Below are 25,743 nucleotides of genomic sequence, written 5' to 3' on the forward strand. Positions count from 1 at the left end.
AGATGTGTTTTGCCCCGAGGTGCATGATAGCTGTATCTCTGTTACCTGTCCGCCCCACCAGGTGTGTCGACATGAACCATACCAGACCCCTGTTTGTACCTGTCCCGAGGGACGGAAGGGACAGTTTTGTGAAAAGGAGGACAGGTGTACTGATGCATCGTGTTTAAATGGTAAGCTGCCACAAGATTGTAGTAAGACTGGTTTAAATGGTAAGCTGCCACAAGATTGCAGTAGGACTGGTTTAAATGGTAAGCTGCCACAAGATTGCAGTAAGACTGGTTTAAATGGTAAGCTGCCACAAGATTGTAGTAAGACTGATTTAAATGGTAAGCTGCCACAAGATTGTAGTAAGACTGTGGTTTAAATGGTAAGCTGCCACAAGATTGTAGTAAGACTGTGGTTTAAATGGTAAACTGCCACAAGATTGCAGTAAGACTGTGGTTTAAATGGTAAGCTGCCACAAGATTGCAGTAAGACTAGTTTAAATGGTAAGCTACCACAAAATTGCAGTACGGTCGTGGTTTAAATGATAAGTTAGATACCAAAGTGGTGTGTGTGTTATTGATGCTTGACTAAAAGAGAGGGGGTAGATTTCTGAAGTAATACATGTATAGATGAAAAGGTCCTACAGGTATTATTTTCAAACTTCAATTTTTATATGATAATACTATAATATTAATAACTCTGTAGTTTCATGCCCTTTCTTGTAATTTTGGTGAGAAATAAAGCATTTCAGTGTCTGTATTTTATTTCTGTAACATTGAGCGCGTGGGAGAACATGATGTATGTCTATACCACAGGCTTATCCTGAAGAAATACATCATTAGGCACATTTACACAACATTCATACATATATGATGTCATATCATAAGGACACCAGCATTTTTGTGTAAAAATAACACCCAACGCTGGAGGCCAGATTAGACTTAAATCATTTGTACTATATGAATTTATTTCCGATTTACAATAGGTATCGTCCCTCTATAAGTGTATTTTCATTTTACAATAGGTATCATCCTTCTATAAGTTTATTTTCATTTTACTCTGGTTACCATTCCTCTATGAATTTATTTTCATTTTACAATAGGTACCATTCCTCTATAGATTTATTTTCATTTTACAATAGGTATCATTCCTCTATAGATTTATTTTCATTTTACAATAGGTATCATCCCTCTATAAGTTTATTTTCATTTTACAAATTAAGGTATCATCCCTCTATAAGTTTATTTTCATTTTACAAATTAAGGTATCAACCCTCTATAAATTTATTTTCATTTTACAATAGGTATCATCCCTCTATAAGTTTATTTTCGTTTTACAATAGGTACCATTCCTCTATGAATTTATTTTCGTTTTACAATAGGTATCAAACCAATGACCTTTTCTGGGAACAGTTTTGCCAAATGGACTCTGAAGGAAGAGTTTGCGATAGAGAAGAGATTGAGTCTGTCTTTAAAAATCAAGACTCACCGCTCCATTGCTTCCCTGATGTTTGCTACAGGAGATGTGGATTACAGTATTTTAGAGGTTTGTTTTCTCTACCGACTCAGCTGAATGGTTCAGCTTCTAATTGTCATTCATATTTGGTATGTTCTGTATACCAGGAAATTTTTCACCCAGTGTTATCTTCACCCAGACACATTAAGAAATGATTTTGCCCAGTCTAGTGTTCACAACCAGACACATTAAGAAATGATTCTGCCCAGTCTAGTATTCACCCAAATCCATTCATTATTTACTTCTCTAGGATAATGACTGGATATAAATTTGCCCAGTTTTGAATTTGACCATTCAGGATGAAGATGAAATGGGCAAAAATAAAATGGTAGGAAATTTCTCGCTAAAAAACAAGATATCATAAACTTGATCTCTTCCACAGATTTACAATGGCATGGTGCAGTACAAGTTTAACTATGGAAGTGGAGCAGGCTTGGTGATGATCCCAATCCATGTGGATGATGGAAAGTGGCACACCATTAATGTGGAGAGGAATGATAAACACGCGGAGCTGACCCTGGACAATAAATACACCAACATGGCCATTGCTCCGGGCAAAAGCCGGGTCCTGAACCTTCGAAATAATGATGTATACTTTGGAGCTGATGTCTTTGTCAATTACAATGGCGTCCCAGAGGTGAGGAGAGGGTTTGATGGTTGTATGGAGGAAATCAAGCTGTTCAGCATCATGCTGCCACTGAAAGGACAGAATGCTGTGGTCAAGTCACAGGAATTTCAGGAGGTGGAGTTCCACTGTAAGAACACAGTGTCTCCTCCTTATGGCTCAAGTAAGTGTAAATACATTTATTAGTGTTTAAAAAGATTAAGGAACTGCTAGGTTATCTGCATTAATGTTTTAATCAGGATGGACCTATAGACATGTGATTGACTGAGATCTATCTTGCAGACATCTGCAGTATTGTGACTTGCTCCAATGGAGGAGTGTGTGTGCCCTACCCACAGAGCGAACACTACATTTGTGAATGCCCGGAAAGATACGAGGGAAATCTGTGTGAAATTGACCGAGATCCGTGTGCTAATAACCCTTGTGGAGAAAATGGTATGTACTTTAAAGTCTGTCCTAGTTCAGTACCTATTTTCAGTGGCTACTCTCTCTGGATCTTTTTAGATACACCCCCTCCTCTTTCCAGTAATTTTTATCTACCATGGTGAGCCTACATAAATACCCATGTGTTCAATGGCCAAAAGAAGAAATAGATATGTGATTTATAAACTGAAATCTAGTGCCATTTCTCCAATGTAAGGTATTTGTTTTTTCTCCTTCAAATGTTAGAGCATTAAAAAAAAACTGAGTTGTAATTTTTTTTCTACAGGAGCATGCCACAATATGAAGGACTTGCCCAATGAATTCATGTGCAGATGCAAAGACAATTACCTGGGCCAGTTTTGTCGCTATGGCAAATATTGTCACTCATCACCCTGTAGGAATGGTGGCAGCTGCATTGAGGGCCCTTCCACCTTCCTGTGTCACTGCCCCAGTGAATTCACAGGTAGAATATTGTCTACTGCGTTGCTTTCGAATAACATCATTACTCAATTATTTCTTTGTGTCAGTCAAGAAATCAAAGAAACTGTAAAAGCCGTTTCTATTTTCAGGTCCAACTTGTGAAGAACGTTGGTCAGAAATTCCAAGAACTAAGTTTGTTGAAGCTAACATAGACTCCAATGATTCGGGAATCACAGATACAACACTTTACATCATAGTCGGTAAGGTTTTAGTTTTACTTGACAACAGTAAGCTAAAGAAGCCCACAGTAAACAAGACTGAGTTCTCTTCAATGGTCAGCGTGATGAGGTTTTGTTTTCTGTTGTAGGGGTGACAGGAAGCCTCGTCTTTTTAGCCATTTTATTTGTTGGTGTACAGTGCTATAGACGGCGACAAAGCAGAACAGGAAGAAATGTCACCATGGGTATTGCTTATGACGACGAGAGGGATGTGATGCTGAAGAGTCGTAAAGACACATGCAAAGTCAGCGACTTTGACATCAGTAAATTCCACAACATTCCCCCCAGCCCCCAGCCTCCCCCTGTACCTAATAGACCTGCCTCCTACACCCCCAGTAACCACGACTCTCTCAACACTCTCAACAACCTGGACAACTTCCACAATTATGGATCGGCCGCGGATGAGCTGGAAAACTGCCACAACATTCCCTACCTGACCCAGGAGTTCTTGTCCTTCCATGGCCCACCTCCCCGCAGCAATGCCAGTGTTGCACCTTCTTTACCTCCTCCTCCTCCATCAAATCCTCCATCAGACACCGACTCAGTGCAGAAGGCAACATGGGAAGGAGACTGTCCCAACATGCTGGAAAATCTAGAGGGTACGGTTATCTTTTTAAACTTCTGTGGATTTATAAAACATCTGGTAAATTCTATATAAGCTACATATTAATATTGGGATTTGTCTCATTATTTTCGAAACAGAGAAGAAGCACCCTGAGAAGTTCCCACGCATACACCGCCCAGAATTCCTGTGCCCTGACACTACCTCCTTCAGCAGTCTACCTGTCTCAGAGTCAGAAGACGAACCAGGTAAGCTTAAAATCTCAAATTTACAGCTTTTCTTAGTGGATTAATTCTGAAGAACTTCCTCAACTCTTCAACTTCATAACGTTTCTCCAACTGCATAACTTCAGTCTATCCTTGTACAATTTTGATACCAAATAATAAAAAGAAATTATTAGTTTCTTCAAATTATAACTTTTGAATTATAATAATATAGAATTTTAGATTTTTATATGTAAGCATTGACTCATTTTCATTGCATGCATCGTTTTGGCTTTCATCATCCTTCTTTACCATTTGCACCTCATTTGCACTGACTCTGCACAAGAAATCAATGAAACGGAAAATGCTAATCAATTAGCAAGGGTAGTACAATGTGTAACATTATATAACCGTCAATATCATATCTACAAATGCACATCTGTTTACATAAACAACAATAAACAAAAATATACACCTAATGCTAGTCTAAGCGTAAACTCACACAGGTAACACTTGATATAGGAAGCCATTTCTTTTTGGATCAAACCAGATCAGATACAATTCCTCTCCTAGCATCATCCATCATTCTCATAGATCTCTCATTCCATCTGGTTGCTTAGGAAACCAATCGGATTATTGCTGTATTACCAAAGGAACCAATGCAGTTGCTTCCCTTCAAGGCAATGCTTTTGTGAAACTAAACTTTATTTGAGAAGAACCTGTCATTTCCCATTTTCTATGGTTTTGGTATTTTTGCTTATGCTTATGAACCAAGGGAAGCAACTCGCAGTCAGTCATGGTTTTTCAACCCCAAGTAATCAGGATTCCTCATAGAAAAACATGAATAGTGTGTGTGTTTTTGTCTTTATACAAGAAAAACTCTTTTTTCCCTAACAGCGGCTAGGTCCAGGAAAAGAGGAAAAGGTAGCTCTGTCACTCAGCATGTTACCTAGAGAGAGACCTGTAACGTTGCTTTGTGTGGTTAAAGCTTTTTACATACATTTTATTAATTACACTTATTTATTATATACATGTATTTATTTCAGATGTACAATTTCTATGATTTCTTATATATTATGCATGCTCCGTATAATCTACCATTAGATTTATTAACCAGAGAGATTTTTTTTTTATTTTTAAGATTTTTTCTTTCTTCTTTTTCTTGTGATGTGGTCTTTTCTTACTTAAATCAGTTTATTGTTTGCTCCTGTGATATACATGTATAATTGGTCCATGAATTCTGAATCTTCTATTACATATACTAAATTTATTTCTTGTATGTACAATAATAATCTGTATAAACAGATCTACCCTGCTTGAATGTATCAATATCCATATATTAAATAAAACAACTTTTACTTCATGTATGAGATATGGAATGAGATATGGACATATTCATGTCTTAATTTTTCATTTTGATAAAGGGATGCCACATTGCTCCACAGTCTACTTGTTTAGTCCTAAATTACAACTTGATCACAAGATTTTGGTCAGATAAATAGAATAAAGATATTGCCATACATAAATCTTATAATGGTTTAGATATTCAGGATTGATGACTAACCTATTGCTTTGATGGTGTTTTTCAGACTATCACTGGGATGCTTCTGACTGGGCTCCGAGGCCATCCCTCCCCAACATTAGTGAAGTTCCCATTCATGAAATCCATGATTCTCCAAGTTCTAGTCCCCATAGCAACGAGTCTAACACCCACATAGGATTTCCTAATGGCCAGATCAGCGACTCTGTCCTGTACACAGACCCCGAGCTTTTGGAGTCTGAGTATGTTGGCGACTCCGAATTTGCCGACAATGAATATGATAATGAGGAATGTTACGCGAGTCCTCCAAATTATCGAAAAGTGCTAGGACTTCCTCAAACTCCTGAGGAGGAAGAAGAGAGTTATGAACTCCCTCAGCACCAAATAAACACACACCCCAATCAATACCTACCCAATCACAGTTTTACACAGTCACAGATGTCAGGTGACCGAGACTCTCGTAGTGATTGGCCAGAACCACCATCATGTGACGAGAATGACTTTTATACCTCTGATAATGATGAGGAAGTTGTGAGTTATGGATTTCCTAACAGTAAAAAGTTGGCCCCAGGGTTTGTGTCTGATGGGGGCATAACGGACAGCGAGTACAATGTAAGGAATTCTGTCATAGACAGAATGAGCATGTCTATGGGCGGATACGCATCTACAAATGCATCCGTGTCAGACATTTCAGGCTTGTGTGAAATTGAGGACAGTGAGGTTAATCTTAGTGAAGAGGAGGAAAGTTGCGATGACAATATAGATGAAACTACACCTCTGAACAACCCAGGCGAAAGAAATACAAATGTATAATCTGTGTTGTGTCTTGTGATGTAAATGTGCCATACAAGTCATTTCATCTGATGTGATGAATTTATCCCAGCCAAGCTTATGATGTTGTGATTAAATCGCTGACCTCATTCTCCATGACGGTAAAAAACTATATACTATACTGCTTTAATACATGATAGCATGGTGCTAGACACGTAATTAAATTGGTAAGGAAATTCTTACACCCCGTAATCTGGATCAGCTAGTGGATTCAAATGGCGAAGTAAGATCTCTTTCGTTTCTATATCCACCCCATCATGTACTGTTGTGATATCAGTAGATCTGCCAAAACTTCTGTGCGTACAAATCTGTGTCATTGTGCATTGTTAATCAGCTACACCCACCATATTTCATCCCCGTTTTCATTATTTTTTACTGTAATCCCGTTTTTTTGTGACTATAACAATTAGTTGGTCATCAGCTGATCGCTGTCCATGTAATTATGCATGCATTTGATAATTTGACATGTTTAATGAACAGATAGGTGACATTGTTATATTATTTATTCTACGTTAATTATACAACTGGTTGTGATTATGAGTGTAATTTATGTCTTTGTGTCGTGTAATATATTATTCCATGTTATTTGTTTTATAGAAGATATAACTATTTGTTGACCATAAATGTAAAAGTAATGGATGGTGCTCCATAAGGGAGAAATCTCAGTAGTTCATCAACATTGAATTTAATTAATGATGAAAGCAGGTTATGTAATGCCAAGTTCTTTTTCACCATTTGCTGAATACATACTGGCTAAAGAAATGCATTCAAATCTAATTCATAGATAATATATTGGTTTTTTTTATATATATATTATGTATATGAAAGTGCTTTGTAATAATGAATTTTTGGAAATATTTTTTCCTGCCAATTGTGAATCTTGGCAGATTGATACATTTTCCATGACATAAAATATCTATATAAGGGAAAAAATTTAATACTTGAATTCTTGAGATGATTAATTTGGTGCTACATAGCAAATTTTGTGGCAGTTAATTCTAAAGCTGCTAGTGCATTTGAACATCATCATCTCATTTTACATTTTTATGACATTTTTATATTACAGTACATGATGCATCATGTGACATTCACCTACTTGTACTGTACAAGTCTTTTTTAGATAACATGTGTTCTTATTGATTATTCAATTTAATATACGACACCAAATGGTGATTTTTAGCTGTATGTTTAGCCAGTAATTAATTTCATTGGTCTCAGTTTTATTTTGTGAGTGTCACGAGAGTTGGATAAGATAATTGTGTATTTGTACAGTGTAGAAATGGCTGAGTTAATAGTGCATTGTGAGTCAGTTGTCTATCCAAATTACAAATAAAACATTAAAAATATCTGTTGTTGTCTCCCTTTCTACAGCACTGGCCGAGAATAGCAATTAAACACAAATGGTATGGTTCCCATATCATTATCTCATAGGTTATTTAAGAAGCAGGCTTTCAAGCGGGCCCTTATTTTCCTACAATAGCCCTTATTTTCCTTATTTGAGCTTTAGAATCCTAAAAAAGCCCTAATTGTTTGTTGAAATTCCTACATTTTCAAATTTTGAAAGTTTAAAATCTTTGAAGGTGTTGCACGTCTCATGTTAATTTTCCTTAAGATGTTGCATGAAAGATAAAAAAAAATTAAGTTATTCAAATGTATGATAAAACCAATTGGATCCACAGGCACTTGTTTCTGTAAATAACTTGCGACCTCTGTATACTAATAATAACACGTGTTATAATTAGTATACAGAAGTCATAAGTCATTTACAGAAACAAGTGCCTGTGATTGGAACATGTGTCTTGATTCAATAATTTTTTTAAATACGTTTAAAAGACGTGTATTGACAAAATTAGCCAAAATATTTCTAGTTTAAATCAAGCAATAAGCAATTTATATGATTTTTAGCGTTAAAATGGAGGGGTATTCCCGAATCTCAGAAAAACTGCCTCGTGAAACAAAATAAATTTAGCATGAGCATGTTGTTCGAGTTTTCCTCTAAAAAACTGTCGCTCTGAAATTTTGTTTCATGAGGGCATTTTTTGGGGTAAATTTCAAAAAATCGAAACGACTTCACTAGTATTATTTTCAACTTCACCTGTACGTTAATTTTCCTTGGTAATGTATCGTTTACTGTGTGGTTCAGTGGATAAGGTCGTCGACTAGTATGTGTAAAGCTGTTTTCTATTTTTAAAACGACCGGGTTTGACTCCCTCACGAACAGATTTTTTTTTCATATTCCTTTTCCATCTAGATTTTTTTTCTTAATTGAAACACGCTTCTAGTTTTTATAAATGTTTCATGTCAAATCTCTGTTTATTACCATGTTCCGAGTTTGAATAGCTAGCACGATTCACAGAATTTGCCTCAAATTCAAATCCATTCATATTGACCATGAACAGCTCAAAAGTGCTGTTCATTTCTTGAATATCCAGTTTAACCCTTGACCTTTAATATGAACCCAAATTTTATAAGGGTTATCTACTCCTTATGATGTACAAGTGTCTATCAAGCAAAGGGTATTGGACAGCATATTCTTATGTCCAGTTTAACACTTGACCATGACCTCAAAATCAATAGGAGTCATTTATTCCTTAAGATGTACCAGTGTACCAAGTTTAATTTCAGTCAAGCAAACGGTTCTCAAGATATTGAGTGGACAGTATCTTCTTATATCCAGTTTGACCCTTGACCATGTGACCTCAAAATCTATAGGAATCATCTATTCCTTAAGATGTACCAAGTTTACTAGTAATGTCAGTCAAGCAAAGGGTTCTCAAGACAGTGAGTGGACAGTATCTTATATCCAGTTTGACCCTTGACCATGTGACCTCAAAATTTATAGGGGTCATCTTCTCCTAAAAATGTACCAGTGTTACAAGTTTGATGTCTGTCAAGCAAAGGGTTCTCAATATATTATTGAATGGGCAGTATATTTCTTTGTCTAGTTTGAACCTTGACCTGAAAATCGATAGATGTACTAGTGTACGAAGTTTGATGTCTGTCAAGCAAAGGGTTCTCTAGACATCGAGTGGTCAGTAAATTCCTATGTCCAGTTTGACCCTTAACCATGCGACCTCAAAATCAATAGCGGTCGTCTACTCCTCACAATGTATCAGTGTACCAAGATCGATGTCGGTCATGAAAGGTTTCTCAAGATATGAAGTTGACAGTATCTTCGTATGTCCAGAGTGGACTGGTCCTTGACCTTTTGACCAGAAAATCAGTAAAGGTTCTCTTCTACTTATAACCTACTCGCATTAAATATCATTACGATCAAGTGAATGGTTCTCAAGATAAGGAATGGACAACATGTGGTCTACCAACCGACAGGTGCAAAGCAATACGCCCCTCTTCTTTGAAGTGGGGGCATAATAAAGGGACAAAACTCCTGCAAGAGAAGTTAAAATTGACCAAATTTTTCAACGCAATCTCAAGTGACCCACCAAGATTCTGCACTGCAAGTTCAAGCTGGATATGCAATAGAGAAATGAAAACAGAACCCCAAAAATCGCAGTACATCTATAGACAAGCACATAAAAATGAGAAAATCTAAACTTTATACTCATTCAATGCCATAGTTTTGGCCAAATCATTTTCAATGTATCTAGGCAAAAATTCTAATATATCAAAATTGCCATTCTCATGTACAAATAAAACCCTTTATGAACATGGCTTTTTCTTTAAATGTATCCATCTTAAGGTGGCCCATTACACCAAAATTTTATTCAATGGCTTGTTCATGCACCTCTCATGAAGCATGGTTATTGGTTTCGCCATCTAAAGAGGGATATGCATTTTTTCCAGAATGATGAAAAGGGTGTTTTATTTGCAAACGATATTCTCAGGTGAGCTAAAAATATTTTTTGGAAAATTACTACTTAACTTTAGATTAGATTATTAATTTTATTAGATATTCATATCGTGCATTAAATCACAGAAAATTTGAATTCTAGAATCTCGTTTGTGAACAAAACAACCTTTTCGTCATTCTGAATAAAAAACAAAAAAATTCATCTAAAATAATTGAGAGGTTGCATCATTCTTTTGATGGAGAAATCAGATTAATATAAGAGATATTTCACAAGCCATTACATAAAATGTTGGTGTAATGAGTAGTGATGAAACGATTGTCGATCGTTTTTGGCTTGTCGATTCTGATTATCGATTCCATTTTTCATTATCGATTGTCGCCCGAACACAATCCTATTATAAACGAATCAACTACGTATACATGTATATCATTCAATACATTTGAAAAGGAAGAAGGCTTTAGATATTATCATTATCATCATGGATATTGAAATCAACTCAATAATTATGAAGTTGATAACTAATCCGAGATTCTTATCCCCGCTTTTATATTACGACATGTGCGGGGAAGAGTCAGAGCGGACTCAATAATGAAAAGACTTGTGGGAATTCAGCTAGTGTCGCTGCTTTGCCTACCGTTTACATCTTTATTTCGCTGATCTAGATAGGATTCAGTTATCGGATTAATATAACTCAGGTTAATCATGGCTAATTTGACTCTGATTGGAATTTTGTGTATTTGTATGCTGATGTCATGCGCAAAGAACTTGAATGGTGAGGAGGCGACCAAAGTCAAAGTGATGCTTCATTCATCAGTGATGGAACTTTTTACACGGCAATAGCATCAATTTAGTCATGGTTAACTTGTAGAATAATCATCTGATAACCGAATCCTTGTATCTTGGGTGGTAAATCCACGAAATAAAGTTGTAAAAGGTAGGCAATGCAGCGACACTAGCTGGTGTCGCTGAATTCCCGCTTTTCATTATATAGTCCGCTCTGACTCTCTCCCGCACATGTCACGATATAAAAGCGAGGGTAAGAGTAGGAGAAATCTTGGATTAGTTGATAACTTGATATATATCCCAACCCATGGAAACCAAAGTCGGACGTCTGAAAACTTTAAGGTTTCTTAAAACTAAACTAAAGCCAATCTGGATGTCATGGCTAGAAGAAAACAAGAGATGTTTGTAAAACACATATGCCCCCCATGGTGCAAAATTGAAAAGGATTATACACACACACATCATTTAGTTGGGAGTAGTATCATCAATTCAAAATATTGAGCAGACAATATCTTCCTATGTCAAGAGTGGATTGACCATGTGACCTAAAAATCAATAGGGGTCATCAACTCCTGAAGATGTACCAGTGTACCAAGTTTGATGTCTGTCAAGCAAAGGGTTCTCAAGATATTGAACGGACAGTATATTCCCATGTCCAATTTGACCCTTGACTTTTGACCATGTGACCTTAAAATAATTAGTTGTCATCTTCTCCTGAAGATGTACCAGTGTACCAAGTTTGATGTCTGTCAAGCAAAGGGTTCTCAAGATATTGAGCAGACAGTATATTCCTATGTACAGTTTAACCCTTGACCTTTGACCACGCAACCTCAAAATCAATAAGTGTCATCTTCTCCTGAAGATGTACCAGTGTACCAAGTTTAATGTCTGTCAAGCAAAGGGTTCTCAAGATATGGAGCAGACAGTATATTCCAATGTCCAGTTTGACCCTTGACCATGTGATCTGAAAATCAATAGGGGTCGTCTTCTCCTGAAGACGTACCAGTGTACCACGTTTGATGTCTGTCAAGCAAAGGGTTCTCAAGATATTGAACGGACAGTATATTCCTATGTCCAGTTTGACCCTTAAACATGTGACCTCAAAATAAATAGGGGTAATTTTCTCCTGAAGATGTACCAGTGTACCAAGTTTGATGTCTGTCAAGCGAAGGGTTATCAAAATATTGAACGGACAGTATATTCCTGTTTAGTGTGACCCTTAACCTTTGACCATGTGACCTCAAAATCAATAGTGGTCGTCTTCTCCTGAAGTCGTATCAGTGTACCAAGTTTGATGTCTGTCAAGAAAAGGGTTCTCAAGATACTGAGCAGACAGTATATTCCCATGTCAAGTTTGACCCTTGACCATGTGACCTCAAAATCAATAGGGGTCATCTTCTCTTGAAGATGTACCAGTGTATCAAGTTTGATGTCTGTCAAGCAAAGGGTTCTCGAGATATTTGACGGACAGTATATTCCTATGTCCAGTTTGACCCTTGACCTTTGACCATGTGACCTCAAAATCAATGGGGGTCATCTTCTTCTGAAGATGTACTGGCGTACCAAGTTTGATGTCTGTCAAGCAAAGGGTTCTCTAGACATTGAATGGTCAGTATATTCCTATGCCCAGTTTGACCCTTGACCTTTGACCATATGACCTCAAAATCAATAGGGGTCATCTACTCCTTAGGATGTACCAGTGTGCCAAGTTTGATGTCTTTCAAGCAAAGGGTTCTCAAGATATTGAGCGGACATTATATTCCTATGTCCAGAGTAGATTGACCCTTGACCTTTGGACCTGAAAAACAATAAGGATCCTCTTCTACTCATAACTAACCCACATATGAAATATCATTATCATCAAGTGAATGGTTCTCAAGATATTGAGCGGACAACACATGGTCTACAGACCGACAGGTGCAAAACAATATACCCCCTCTTTTTCAAAGGGGGGCATAAAAAACGTTTCATTCTTCGTAAATAAGTTAATAGATGTGTGTATGTTGCACATATCGATAAAACTAAAAGGAAATAACCCCAAAATAATGAACATTTATCAACTACATGTAAATATCGATTATATCGATCATTGATTGATCCAGTTCTTCCGATTTTAACCGATTATCGATTATGAAATTTTCCCGATTATTCAACACTAGTTATGAGTCACCTTCAATCTCTTGACCTTGGGGATTATTTCCAATAATTCTGATAACATCTTGATTACTGAACAAGTATGCACTCATCAATAGACCAAGGACTTCCATTTCGCTTCTGTATCAAAGTACTAAAATAATCGAGTTTTTTAATTCTGACATGATTTTAGTATTAGTGAACAATGAAATGTATTGTCACTTCCGGTCATTAATGCAACCCATATTAATTGGTAAAATCATGTGCAAAATGTCTCCCATATGCAGCAGATACACCTGCAAGCTCTTAGATTTTACAAACACCATCAGGTCAATCCTTTGCCATATAACTCCAGATGGATTTGCCAGGAGCTGTTCCATATTCTACAGAAATTGCAAAGAGATGTTGGTTTTTTTTTAATTTATTTTTTTTTTTTTTACACAAGTCTCTTTCACCACACCTGAAAAAGAAAGAAAACTCAGCTCAAATATGTTTGATAATACCGGGGGGGGGGGGGTTACATTGATTCTCTTCTATCTAGTGTAGTACAAGCAGTGCTCACAACATAAATTTCAGAATGCCACATTCACTTCTGTTATGATACCCTATTCTTACAAAATACCATATTGTTTTTATCAAATGCCACGTCAGTGATATTTTAGTGTGAAGCCGAACTCGCCTCATTTCCTCTACATGTTATAGCTATGTTTACACCCTCTCCAACTTTGATGCTGTAGCTTATACTCAATGAAGAAGCTACTGTAGATTTCTGATTTTACACGGGTACTTAAATATAGCATGATGACTCATATACATCAAATCGCGTGAACATGAATTTGCATGTAGTCTTTTAAATAAGAGTTCTTGCATGTATTTTAGCAACAGGAAATTAAAAGCGCGTAATTTATTTCGCAAATGATGCAACAATAAATTCCTAGCATTAGGAATCTAAAGTCGAAAACAATGCCGAAATCAAGAATTAGAATGATTTTTCTAGACACATATAATATTCAAAATCCTTTCTTTAAAGATCACAAGGGGGAATGCCAAACTTGATTTTCTACATGATGGTACATAAATATTATTTATGCAAGAAAATCAAATAAAAGTAGTAAATTTTACTTTCATTGCTGATTTGAGGCAATACAATCACCTTCACTATCAAAACACTATATCACTCTCATAATTAACCTTCACTTGACTTCCCAGGACTCGAGATCATTGATGGTCTGGGGCTCGTAAATTATGGATTTGGGCTAATGCTTTGTAAAGAGCAGCGATTGTTCTGTAAATCAGTCAGTTTCTCCACTCTGACAGCTGACTGGGAATGAGGAGTTTCATGATACTCCCAAACTATCAAATGTCAATCATCATTGTAAACAACCATTTCCAGATGACTGTAATTATACACTGATGATGTATTTTTGTACCCAATACTTTTCCCACAGTACTGCCTAAATAAAAGCAGGCTGTCCGCAAGTTGGGAATATAAAAGCTAAACTGCACAAAACATCATCTGAATAGAATATAGCCCCCCCCCCCCCCCCCCCCCCCCCCCATTCATCAATGAACTACATGAATGAATACACAAGAAAATGCATGCATATATATTTCTTTGAAATACTGACAATGTTTTGGTACAATTTTCATTCATTAAAAGCTACAGCATCAGAGTTGACCAGTTCATTGTTGGTCTTTGTGTTCATGTAACGGACAAATACATATTAACCTCCGTCTTTCAGAGGGATGAAACAAAGCTTGATTATCAAAGAAGAAATCAAAGAGGATTCATGATTCAAAACAGAGCCATATTTAATCCAGTTTTATTTCAGTCCCATTAGGGTTGGTCAACATACATTTCTGTTTCATCAGGACTTACGTTTTAGGCCTGTACAGCCGGGCTTGGTGGCTCTGTGGGCTTGGCTCCTTTCTGTTCACTGTAGGGGTGAGCAGGAGCGGCCTCGTCCTTAGGCTCCACAACACTGACGTGATCAGGCAGTGGTCGTTTCGGTCCGATCTTACCACTGGGATCCCATGGCAACATAATCTTCACTTTAATTCCGAGTACACCTACAACAGGGTATGAGTGATTAACACAATGATCTCCTGAATCACGACAAGATTCTTCAGCAGAATCATTAACTACCATGTAGAAAATAAGATCTGTTCAATAATGGGCGTTTTTTCTGGAACTGTAACAATAATGTTTAGTTACAAAAATTAGCATGTCTAACTCTTAGCAAGCAGACTGACAGAGAGAAATAATCACTAACACTCCTGAGGGACATTCCAGAGAGGAACTCTTGTGTTTGTTGGGAGGGGCACATGTGTGTAGTAAATCAATTAGATTTATATTTTTGATTGGTTGTTGTAGTGTGCACGATTAGAAGAATGTTCCATGATTACCATTGGTGTTGAAAGCAATTAAAATCAAATATGGACATTTACCAATTTAATGCAGGGATTTTTTTTAAGGGTATGTAGAAGGCCGAACTAAGGCCCCATTCCCAATGCTAAAAAGCAGGTATTTTCCCCAAATCAAAGTATATTGTTTTGAGGGTTTTTTTTGGGCTGTTTTCCACCATACTCAAAAAAATTTCAGTTATCTGGTGGCACCCAGGTTTTATTGGTGGAAGAGAGAACCCAGATACAATGTACCTGGGAAGAGACAGCGACTTTCCGAAAGTAAACTGGGAAACTTTCTCACTTACCGACGCGAGCAGGATTTGAACCCGTGCCGACCAGAGGTGAGAGGCCGTGTGATTTTGAGCGCAATGCTCTAACCACTCAGCCATAGAGGCCCTAAGCAGGTTACAAACTTCACAGGTCAGTGATTTTTCTACATTTTTTACAAGGGTCCTGTGGCTTACGAATTGGGGAAAATTGTCGACATTTCATTCAAATTGGGAGAAATCAATTTTATCGTAAATAAGTTTCAAAATCATATCAAACATTATATTATCTTAATTTTACACATCTAATTTTCTTCAACCTTCTAAAATTTTCAACTATTCTACACAAATCATCATTCCCATAACTCTTTGTTATGTCTTGTGTATATAATTCACATCGAATGTTTATTTTTTTTTCAAATATGTTTTCCTTGCATAATTTTATTATTGGGAAAAATGCAAGCTAAATTGGGGAAAAAATTAAAAATTTTAGGTGGGGAAAGGGTCTTAAAAAATCACTGCAATTCCACTGATTATAATTTTTGCTTCAAAAGTAAACCTAATTTTTTTGGCCTCTGCTTATCTTAATGAGGTCAGCTTTGACCAAAATGTAAATCAGAAGGAGTCCAATATTCTTCAATATACTGGTTTGGTTTTCTCCCTACTTCTTTTATCCATGGAATATTTTCCCCAATTTTATGCAAATGTCATTATTTTTTCCCCAATTGGAAAGGCCCAGGCCCAAGAAATCAAGACCTTAAAAAAAAACCTGCAATGTGACACAAATCCTCTCTTTACAATTGTAATAGCTTTCTACCAGCAACTGAAACTTATTGTTCACGAGAACAAACGTGGACCAAATTTGTGAAGGGAAGTAACCCTTGCAAAGAGATCTCACAATCTTGAACAAAAATGGGAGCAACTTAAACAATGGATGGATCAGAAATATTTCTAACTGGTGATTACACTAAAAAGTAAACCATATATATATTGCAGATATATTTACTATGTCTACACATTAATCTACAAAGCTTGGTAGGGGTGAGATCAAAAGATCGATGTCAAATAAAAATCTTAATTCAAATTGTTCAGGGGAAGGGGTTTAAAAACTCCTACAAGTTTCATTCAACATAGATTTTATTATAGTATACATAAATAATTTTGGTAGGAGTTAACTTTTTAAAATGCTCATATTCGTCAATATTACATTTTTTGTCAAGTAAACAGCTATCCGTTGTTTAGAAAATATATGCACACACATCAATCGACTGAGAAGGGTTTTTTTTTTTAAATCTCCGACAGACATAAGAACTTTCGATCTTGCCCTTTAGTTTGTCATCTTCAGCTAACAAACCCTTGGATAGCAAAGATATTACTTGATATGCGGCAGTTCTATAGAGCTGCTCCTTAACAAAACAAGCAGACACACAAAAGCTTATGCCGAGCTAAGAAAAACAAGCACTTTACAAACTTTTTACTATACATTTTGAATTTATACCTGAATTACCATTTTATCTGTACAATTATTGGTTATAAACTTTAGAATTATGAATTGCAGCCCTGAGACGAGAAGTACCATTTTTTGTGTACAATTATTGGCTATAAACTTTAAAATTACCCTGTCGTAGCAGGACGTGTCTAACAGCTGTGTCTACATAATCATTGATCGGGTCTCCACTGTGGATCATTAGTCCATCCACAAATTTCATGGACTTGGCTCTCTGACCTCGGAGTTTCCCTGATACAACAACCTCACAGCCCTTCGCTCCACTCTCCATGATGAATCGTAGTACTCCATAACACGCCCTACAAAAAACAACAGTTCTCCATAACATGCCACAAAAAACAACAACAGTACTCCACAAAACGCCCTACAAAAAAACAACAATTTAAATACAAGTTATTTTGCAAGAACAAGGCAAGATTTTGCTGATTTGAGGTACATGTATTAATTTAAACCGAATTTCATTTTTAAAACAGTATATCACCCTCAAAATTAACATTCATAATACATGTATATCCAAAACATTATATGTCAATCATCACTGCAAACAACCATTTCTAAATGACTGTAATTATACAATAATGATATATTTTTGTACCCAATTCTTTTCCCACAGTACTGCCTAAATTAAAGCAGGCTGTCCGCAAGTTGGGAATACGTTACCACTGTCTGCAAAACTTAACTTTACAAAACATCATCTAACAAATTCATCAAGAAATTACATGCTGATGTGTGAATACTAAACAGTCATGGGGCCTGAAATAATCAATGGCCTGGGGCCAGTAAATTACAGGGTTTTATCCAGCATTTAGTTGTTACTATCCATTTTATATTTAAGGGAAATTTTGAGAATGTAGTCATGAGCTTCCAGGGGATGGGAGACATCCATGGAATATAATATCCACAGATTATAACAGCCATATAAAGTGATTGATTACTCATTTTATCTATATTGCAAGTCTGACAATTGTAGAAAATGACTTTAATAGAATATCAAAAAAATTATGTGTTGAAAATTCTCATGCAATTTTGTGAAGTTTCTACAAATGAATGGGATTTTTTTTATCTGTGGAAGGGGAAATATCCATTTGTTGCCAAGGGGGAAAGGTACCTTTTACTGGTAGTAAAAACAACCTAGATAAATCCCTGAAATTATGGATTTGGGCTTGTGCTTTGTTAAAGGCATGTGCCCTTGGGACCAGTAGATTCAAATACTTATCAAAATTTCTCAACGATTGGGCTAGTAATTTTGTACTATGAAGTAACACAATATAGATAAATCCATGAATGTTTCTAATGAGTTGTCTTAAACGGAGCATACAATCGACAATCCTTGAATGATTCCTCTAAACTTTAAACAAAGGTACGAGCCACATGAAATGTTACGAGTGAGTATATCCAAGAACAAGCCGTCTTGTGTTGCTTTCGTAACTGACTACAAAAAATGATGCCATCTGTTTTATAAGTTTAAATGAAGAACCTGGATAAGAATAGTAAGATTGCAACATTTTTATATCCACTGGTCCAAAGGGACAGTAAATTATCAATTAACCAGTAAAAATTGAACTTCATGGCCCAAGTGACTTGAGAACAAAAATAATAATTCCTAACCCTGCAGTCTACTTACCTCCTGACAGCCAGTCCTCCAATTAACTTGTATCTGAGAGACTCGCACTGTGCAATGGCACACAGACCGCGCTGTGCAACCTTTTCTGCATACAGCTACAACAAAATCATAACATATTTCAATCGAACTCTCTCAAAATACCATTCTAGATATCTATATATCTCTCTTTTGCTACATGGATTTCTGCAGACATTTAGCAATTTTAACATTATTGGTAGTTAACTTTCAAACTGTGATGGGCAATATATGATGGGCATGTTTCCATGAAGGATAAATTTATGACTGCATATTAGCCTTGCAAATGGAATCCCTGAAGAGGGAATATGTTTGGCTTCAATCCTGATGATTAAGAATTTAGAAGTAATCTTCCATAATCAATGAAATTTACATCAGATGAGGAAACAAGAGGCTCATGGACCACATCGCTCCCTGAGTTACCTTGGCCTATTTCTTAAGATTTTCCATATATATTCGCATGCAAAACTTTGGTCCCTACTTTGACCCTCAACCTACCCACCGGAACCATGATTTTTACAAACTTGAATCTGCACTGTCAGGAAGCTTTCATGAAAATGTAAACTTCTTTGGACCAATAAATCTTGAGAAGATTTATAAAGATTTTCTCAATATATTAGTACGTAAAACTCTGATCCCCTATTGTGGCCCCATCCTACCCCTGGGGGCCATGATTTTAACAAACTTGAATATGCACTATGTCAGGATGCTTTCATGTAAATGTAAACTTTTCTGGCCTAGTGATTCTTGAGAAAAGATTTTTAAATGACTCCACCCTATTTTTACATTTTTGTGATTATCTCCCCTTTGAAAGGGCACGGCCCTTCATTTGAACAAACTTGAAAGCCCTTCACCAGGGTTCGAAATTAACTTTTTCTACCACAGGCTAATTTTAGCCTGTGGGTAAAAAATCCACAGGCTAAAATGAAAACCTACAAGCTAAAATAAAAATAATGAAGCAGTGCTCTTTTTTCATGTTTTTTTTTAAAAATCAATTACATGTATTTTCCCCATCATTATTCATTACTGAGCCTTGTGGGTCAACAGGCATCGTTTGGACAAGACACTAAGTTACGTAAGTCATGTTTAGGTCTCTTGATTATCGCACCTCTAATCCACAACCTGTTTACCGCAGGTCCAATTTCATGCCACATCAGAGTTGTCACTAGTGATTTTTCAAAGCGCATCCGGGACTCATGGTTTTATAAGCAGCACGATCATGAGCCCCATGGACTTTTTTGATAATCGTCTACGCGGTGAGCAGTGCACTTGTGTCATCACTACAACCCGACCTCAATATGACAATAAATTAATTTAGATAGGACATTCTCATGATTCCGATAAAAAAAACTACCGGAAGACTTGGTAAAACATAGACTTCGACATTTTTTTTCTCCTTAGATAAATGAATAACAAAAACCTCATACTTAGAATTCAATTTAATCACCCCTATAGGTGAAAAGGACTCGTGGCACATGTATTTTTCATCATAACGCGATGTCCGACCTCTAAAGCATTTGTTTGACTCAGAGTTTCTTAAAAATCGTAAAAGAAAAATCCGGATAGAAACGGTTGTTGAAATCGATCGTTCATGTAAGCGTTTCTATGATTCAGAGTGCAAGTTTAAGAAAAACGAATGGCGCATTACCGTATAAAACGGATGCGATACGATCATAGTTTGTAAATCACCACTCGCTAAAATTTTCGAGTGTCCACTATTTTTACTCGCTATTTTTCAAATGTACTCGCATTTTGCGAGTATTTCTCGCTAATTTCGAGCCCTGCTTCACCCAAGGTTGCTTTGTATCAGGTTTGATGGAAATTGGCCAAGGGGTTCTAGAGATGAAGATGAAAATGTGAAAAGTTTACGCCGACACCGAAAACAGACAAATTTTTATCAGAAAAGCTCACTTTGAGCTTAAAATTACCATTCATCAAAAGCAATGAGCCATCTTTTCAATTTACTGCAAAGCAACTTGGTGGCTCAGGCAAAAGCAGGTAATTGCATCGCCATCAATCAAAATGATAGTACTATCAAATACCAATATATTTACTCTGCTCCAAATCACATGACTAGGGCTGAAACGATTCACCAAAATATCGATGTTTAATATAAACGATCAAATCAATATTCGATTCATTGCCCCGATTTTCGGTTCGATACGTTCATTACAAACGGGTTCAGTAAAATACATCAGTCTCGGCCTGTACATATTATTTGTACCTGCATGAGGGACAAAATAGTGTCAAATAATGTTCAAACTGTTGTTTGCCTTGAAGTTGATGATAATAATAATAAACTATATCAGTTTAAACTACAGCGAACAGGCATCTCACCGTTTGGCAGTTTTGCTTTTAAAATTATGATTTTGAATCTTGATAGTTATATTTTTCTTCATTATTATTATTGGTTTCTTCTGTTTATTGCATTGTATTGAAAGTATTGAATCATGGCATAAGTATTGCAATATGTATCGTATCGTGAAGGCAGCGTATCGTTTCAGCCCTACACATGACAACAAAGTATTACCTCAACAGTTCCCTCTGGGAAGTTGAACCTCTTCTGTACTACTGAGGTCAGTTCTCGGATCCTCCTGCCCTTTTCTCCAAGGACATTCTGTGTTCTTGTGGCCAAGATAATGATCTCTGTTCGTGTTGGAGTCACACGTACTTCAACACCACTGTAGCCATCTTCTGCCAGCTCTCTTGTCAGGAAATTGTTCAGTTCAGCCTTAAAGACTCCATCTGCAACAAACTGCAAAAAGAAATTTTTAATTAAATGTCAAATTATATCGTCAATTAATCTACAAATACCTATGGAAATAAAACTTCATATTCACAATTTTACATAGTCAAATTCAATTATTCTTAGTGGTATAAAAGACACTTCTCTAATGTTCAGCAAGAACTAAAGTTTATTAACAGCATAATTTGACCATGATTCTGATCAACTTATACTTAAATTCACGAGCATAACGAAGACAAGATTTAAGCAAAAAAAAGCTAGGAGTCATAAATTCACTATATTAAATGTCACATACACATTTTGAATTGAGAGAAGTGAAATTCCTGGAAATGAAATATGTTTAAAATTCAGACACTAGGTAATGTGGATGTTGTCCCCATGTATTTTTTCTAATCTAATTATACATGCAGGATCTTCAATGCATGGGCAGTCATAAAATATGGGCAATTTCCAAAGTTACACCAATGTGTACAATAGTTTACACACTGTAAAAATCTGTCAAACCTAAGTTAATGGAATAGTCAGTCATAGGCCGCGCCGGTTACCACAAAATTTATCCAAGACAACCATCCCCCCTCTCTTCCTCAAGCAAGTCATTTTGTCCCTTTTAAATTATTCCCAAATCCATATCAGCTAACTATAGGAGAAAGTAAAACATTTCGACGTAAATTTTTCCTATGTGCTAGAAACATTTTAACCTTTACAGCTTGTTAACAGATTAAACATCGTTTTCCCTTCAGAATTTCCTAGCCCTGTATGGCTTGCCAAATTCAATCTGCCATAATCGAGGTTAACCTATAGCATCGACTCCATTTAAGAACACCAGAACATTTTACATTGTCTTTATTATTAGTGACTGGCTTGTATTTTGATTTGTTAAACAAATGAGGCGCAAATACTAGCAAAGCAGACCTTCTTTTTCTTGCTGACTGGGTTCGCCATGTTTGATGGCTTGAAAAAGGAAGTAGAAATTATTGAACAGCTGAAGCAAAGAAAATCCCGGATTAGTATAGTTGATTAAAATTAGCTTAAGATGTAGTAGAGCAGTTTTAATACCAAATTACAAGGCAGAACTATATATTTTTATATGTAGGCCTATATAAATGATTTACAATAATTAAAATTTCCTTGAAAGCCTATCCGTCTAATGTAAGTTACATTTTAAGTACTATAAAAATGATCAACTTCCGTCTAGTTTCAGTTTGCGTTTTTTCTGCTGTGTTGCAGTGTATTTACTCGAAAAGTCCTTTTGTTTTCGAGTTCCAACAGTCACAAAATTCTCGTGAAACCACTCTAAATCGTGAGGTATGTTTTTGTCTCATTCATATTATTCCCGTATTTAGCTTTCTTCTTTTATTTGCAGATCATGTTTAAATCCGGTTTGGTTTGAGGAGGTTTGAGGAGGTTGGGAACACTTCCCCTATAGCGAGATATTCTCGCTAATATTCTCGCTAAAACGCGATTATCCCTCTCTAGCGAGAATAAATATATCCCGTACAACCGAGAAAAACACTCGTGGAATACATCTCTTCGTGTTTCACGCGAAAAGAAGAAAAAGTGCTAAAATGTATGATACTTCTGCAAATATATTAATCAAAACAAAAACACTCACGAAGTGTATTGGATTTCAGACTGCTTCCCTCTTACGCAGCAACTTTGACATGCAATTTCATGACTATGTTGTCAATTTCATAGAAACAATTCGCATCATGTTGAGTGCGTGTCGCACTTATTCAGCGTTGCACGGGATTTTTACATTATTTTCAGTAAAGACGCAAAAACACCTGTTTGTGGTAATGTTTATTTCTCGCTAAAGAGGGATAATCGCGTTTTAGTGAGAATATCTCGCTATAGGGGAAGTAGATAGAATGTTCTATCGTTAAAATGATAATGTCCTACGGACCCGAGGGCCTGTCCCGAGACACAGTTAGATTATTCTAACTATAGGGGAAGTGTTCCCAACCTGTTGAGTGTAATTTCTGTGGAAACAAGGGTTTATTTATATTCGGTTTTATAGGAAAGACCAATATTATTAGTTACACAGTTAGTTAGTGACCTGATACGGAAAAATACATGGTGTGAAAAGAAAACCCGTATCGGGCGAGGCGAACTGTATATGTGGGGGTCTATATCATACAACTTAGTCAAATGTCTTTCCTTTTGAAACGGCTGCAAGTCGAACCCGACGATAAATAAAATTACTCGCCCAATACGGATTTTACTCGCATGATACGGTTTTTTTCACGGCGTCATGTGACCAAGATCTGACCAATCAGATTTCAACAATTTTGTCTGAGGCGTGATAAATTAGATAACCCCCTCGTTTCCACAGAAATTGGTTTGAGTGTTGGTAAATTGGTTTCCATGTCTATCATGTATGGTTTCCACTATAGTCTATATCTAACTTTGAATTAATCCGAGATTCCTCTGACTCTTACCCCCGCTTTTATAATGTGACATTTCACAATGAGATGTTTACAGTGTGATCGTTAAAATGACCGAAGATCCATACCATCTTACAACACAACTTGAGGTAGTCCAAAATATCTGACATTTTCCAGGCGAAAGTCTTTTACTTACTATTAATATCGATTTTATGGGTTCTTTCATCACATAAACAATCTCTTGAAAACATTTTAACAAACTGTGAAGCTTTGTTTTGAGTCACGTGACTCATTCACTCATTTGAGAGCGAAAATTCGGTTGACTTCAATTGTGTGCTTCTGTTATCGAATTTTGGAGTGATATTTTCATTTAATTGATATTAGTAAGTACAAGAAACATCATTTTATTGATTAGTTATGAGTTTAACATTGAATTCTGCTCACAAGTATTTTAAAATCACCCCAAGAATGTTCAGGTGGAGGCTGCGAAATTTCCAGTTTACGTAATGGTGTCAGTTCTGACGTTTTCCTGGCACTGTAAATATCAAAATCATAAAAAAGCCAGGAAAAAGTCAGATATTTTGGACTAAACTTGAGGCAATTCATTTAATGTGGAAAATATAACACAGTTGATGTAAACAGTGCATTGTAACATCATCATTAGCAGCAAATGTTTTTCTTTCAAATCAAGCAATTATCCACAACAAAACGTACGAAGGCATGGGAAAGCTTGTCTGGGTTTTAAAATCATTTGTGGCACTTTTCAAACTATTTATTTGTTTTATCTATGGCGTTGTCAATGAAGTATACTGCAGTGATGGCGACATTTTTCCGGAAGCATTGGGTAGTCCCAATCATTTTTCAGCTGATGAAGAGAAAATCATGTGACTCAATTGCATAATCTTTGGAGCGAGCTCGTAACATCGCTCGCTATAAAAGTGGGGGGGAAAGTCAGTGGAATCTCGGATTCATTTTGAATATGATTTACTTACCTAGTTTTAATTTGTCTTACGGCGTGACTGTTTTTTAGGGTGAAGCAAAAAGTATATTGGCATCTCACCATCTATAAAATTTATTTCCATAACGGCAACAAAAAATATTCAGAAGTTGGCATCTAACCCCCTATCAAAATATCCTCATATAAACTTTAATAGACATATGATCCGCCTATTTATTGAACATTGGAAACATGCAACTGATGTAAGCAGTGCATTGTAACGTCATATTCAGCCTCAGTGTTTACAAAATTTTCAAACATAGGCGACATAGTACAATCGCGTCAAACGAGGAGTGATTAAATATATGATTAAGAAAATGAGATTGACATGGTTTTACATATTTCATGTAACATCTCAGAACGACGTTAACTTGGGCACACAAGATTCAATATAGAGAAATACATGTCCACATGCTCATATTCGAATCAACACCATTTGGGCCAAAATTTTCAAGTTTCTATGGTGTAATTTTTCATAAGCTTTCTCTATTTTCCTTTTTATAAACATGTATATACATGTTACCTATAGGGAGAGCTCCACTCTCACGGCCCTTCAGGCCGTGAGAGGGCTTCGCCCTCTATAATTCAGAAATTATGGAAGATGAAACACGAAGAGAATAATTACAACACCCTTCCATTATTTTTTTCTGGTTTTGAATTCATTTTCCAGCCAATTGGTTAGGTACAT

At 36.3% G+C, this 25,743-nt stretch overlaps 3 protein-coding genes across 9 annotated transcripts in view; 2 read left to right on the top strand and 1 right to left on the bottom strand.

The window, feature by feature from the left end:
* Window positions 1–7,728, top strand: part of LOC125678695 (protocadherin Fat 1-like) — a 54,469-nt gene extending 46,741 nt beyond the window's left edge. For 4 of the 6 annotated variants that reach the window (XM_056155163.1, XM_056155164.1, XM_056155166.1 and 1 more), the window contains 10 exons: window positions 3–170; window positions 1,367–1,530; window positions 1,883–2,288; window positions 2,408–2,560; window positions 2,835–3,011; window positions 3,118–3,228; window positions 3,336–3,845; window positions 3,949–4,056; window positions 4,909–4,935; window positions 5,601–7,728. In XM_056155163.1, coding sequence (XP_056011138.1) covers window positions 3–170; window positions 1,367–1,530; window positions 1,883–2,288; window positions 2,408–2,560; window positions 2,835–3,011; window positions 3,118–3,228; window positions 3,336–3,845; window positions 3,949–4,056; window positions 4,909–4,935; window positions 5,601–6,364 — 2,588 coding nt within the window. In that variant the 3' untranslated portion in view covers window positions 6,365–7,728. The remainder of the gene's footprint in view (window positions 1–2; window positions 171–1,366; window positions 1,531–1,882; window positions 2,289–2,407; window positions 2,561–2,834; window positions 3,012–3,117; window positions 3,229–3,335; window positions 3,846–3,948; window positions 4,057–4,908; window positions 4,936–5,600) is intronic. The other 2 variants (XM_056155167.1, XM_056155168.1) reach the window with 1 other exon arrangement.
* Window positions 7,729–13,515: 5,787 nt separating this feature from the next.
* Window positions 13,516–22,764, bottom strand: LOC125678522 (40S ribosomal protein S3-A). Its single transcript, XM_048917028.2, has 6 exons — window positions 22,587–22,764; window positions 21,459–21,683; window positions 18,914–19,008; window positions 17,401–17,588; window positions 14,990–15,180; window positions 13,516–13,570 (listed from the first exon to the last, which is right to left on the bottom strand). Exons 1-5 carry the CDS (start codon window positions 22,614–22,616, stop codon window positions 14,993–14,995), a joined length of 726 nt encoding a protein of 241 aa, XP_048772985.1. The 5' UTR covers window positions 22,617–22,764; the 3' UTR covers window positions 13,516–13,570; window positions 14,990–14,992.
* A 65-nt stretch (window positions 22,765–22,829) lies between these two features.
* Window positions 22,830–25,743, top strand: part of LOC125678521 (cathepsin O-like) — a 25,460-nt gene continuing 22,546 nt past the window's right edge. Inside the window, exon 1 of one of the 2 annotated variants that reach the window (XM_056155174.1) lies at window positions 22,830–22,979. In XM_056155174.1, the coding sequence (XP_056011149.1) occupies window positions 22,851–22,979 (129 nt within the window). In that variant the 5' untranslated portion in view covers window positions 22,830–22,850. The remainder of the gene's footprint in view (window positions 22,980–25,743) is intronic. The other variant, XM_048917027.2, reaches the window with a different exon arrangement.

Source organism: Ostrea edulis, chromosome 2, assembly GCF_947568905.1.
Source record: "Ostrea edulis chromosome 2, xbOstEdul1.1, whole genome shotgun sequence".
NCBI classification, from domain to species: Eukaryota; Metazoa; Mollusca; class Bivalvia; order Ostreida; family Ostreidae; genus Ostrea; species Ostrea edulis.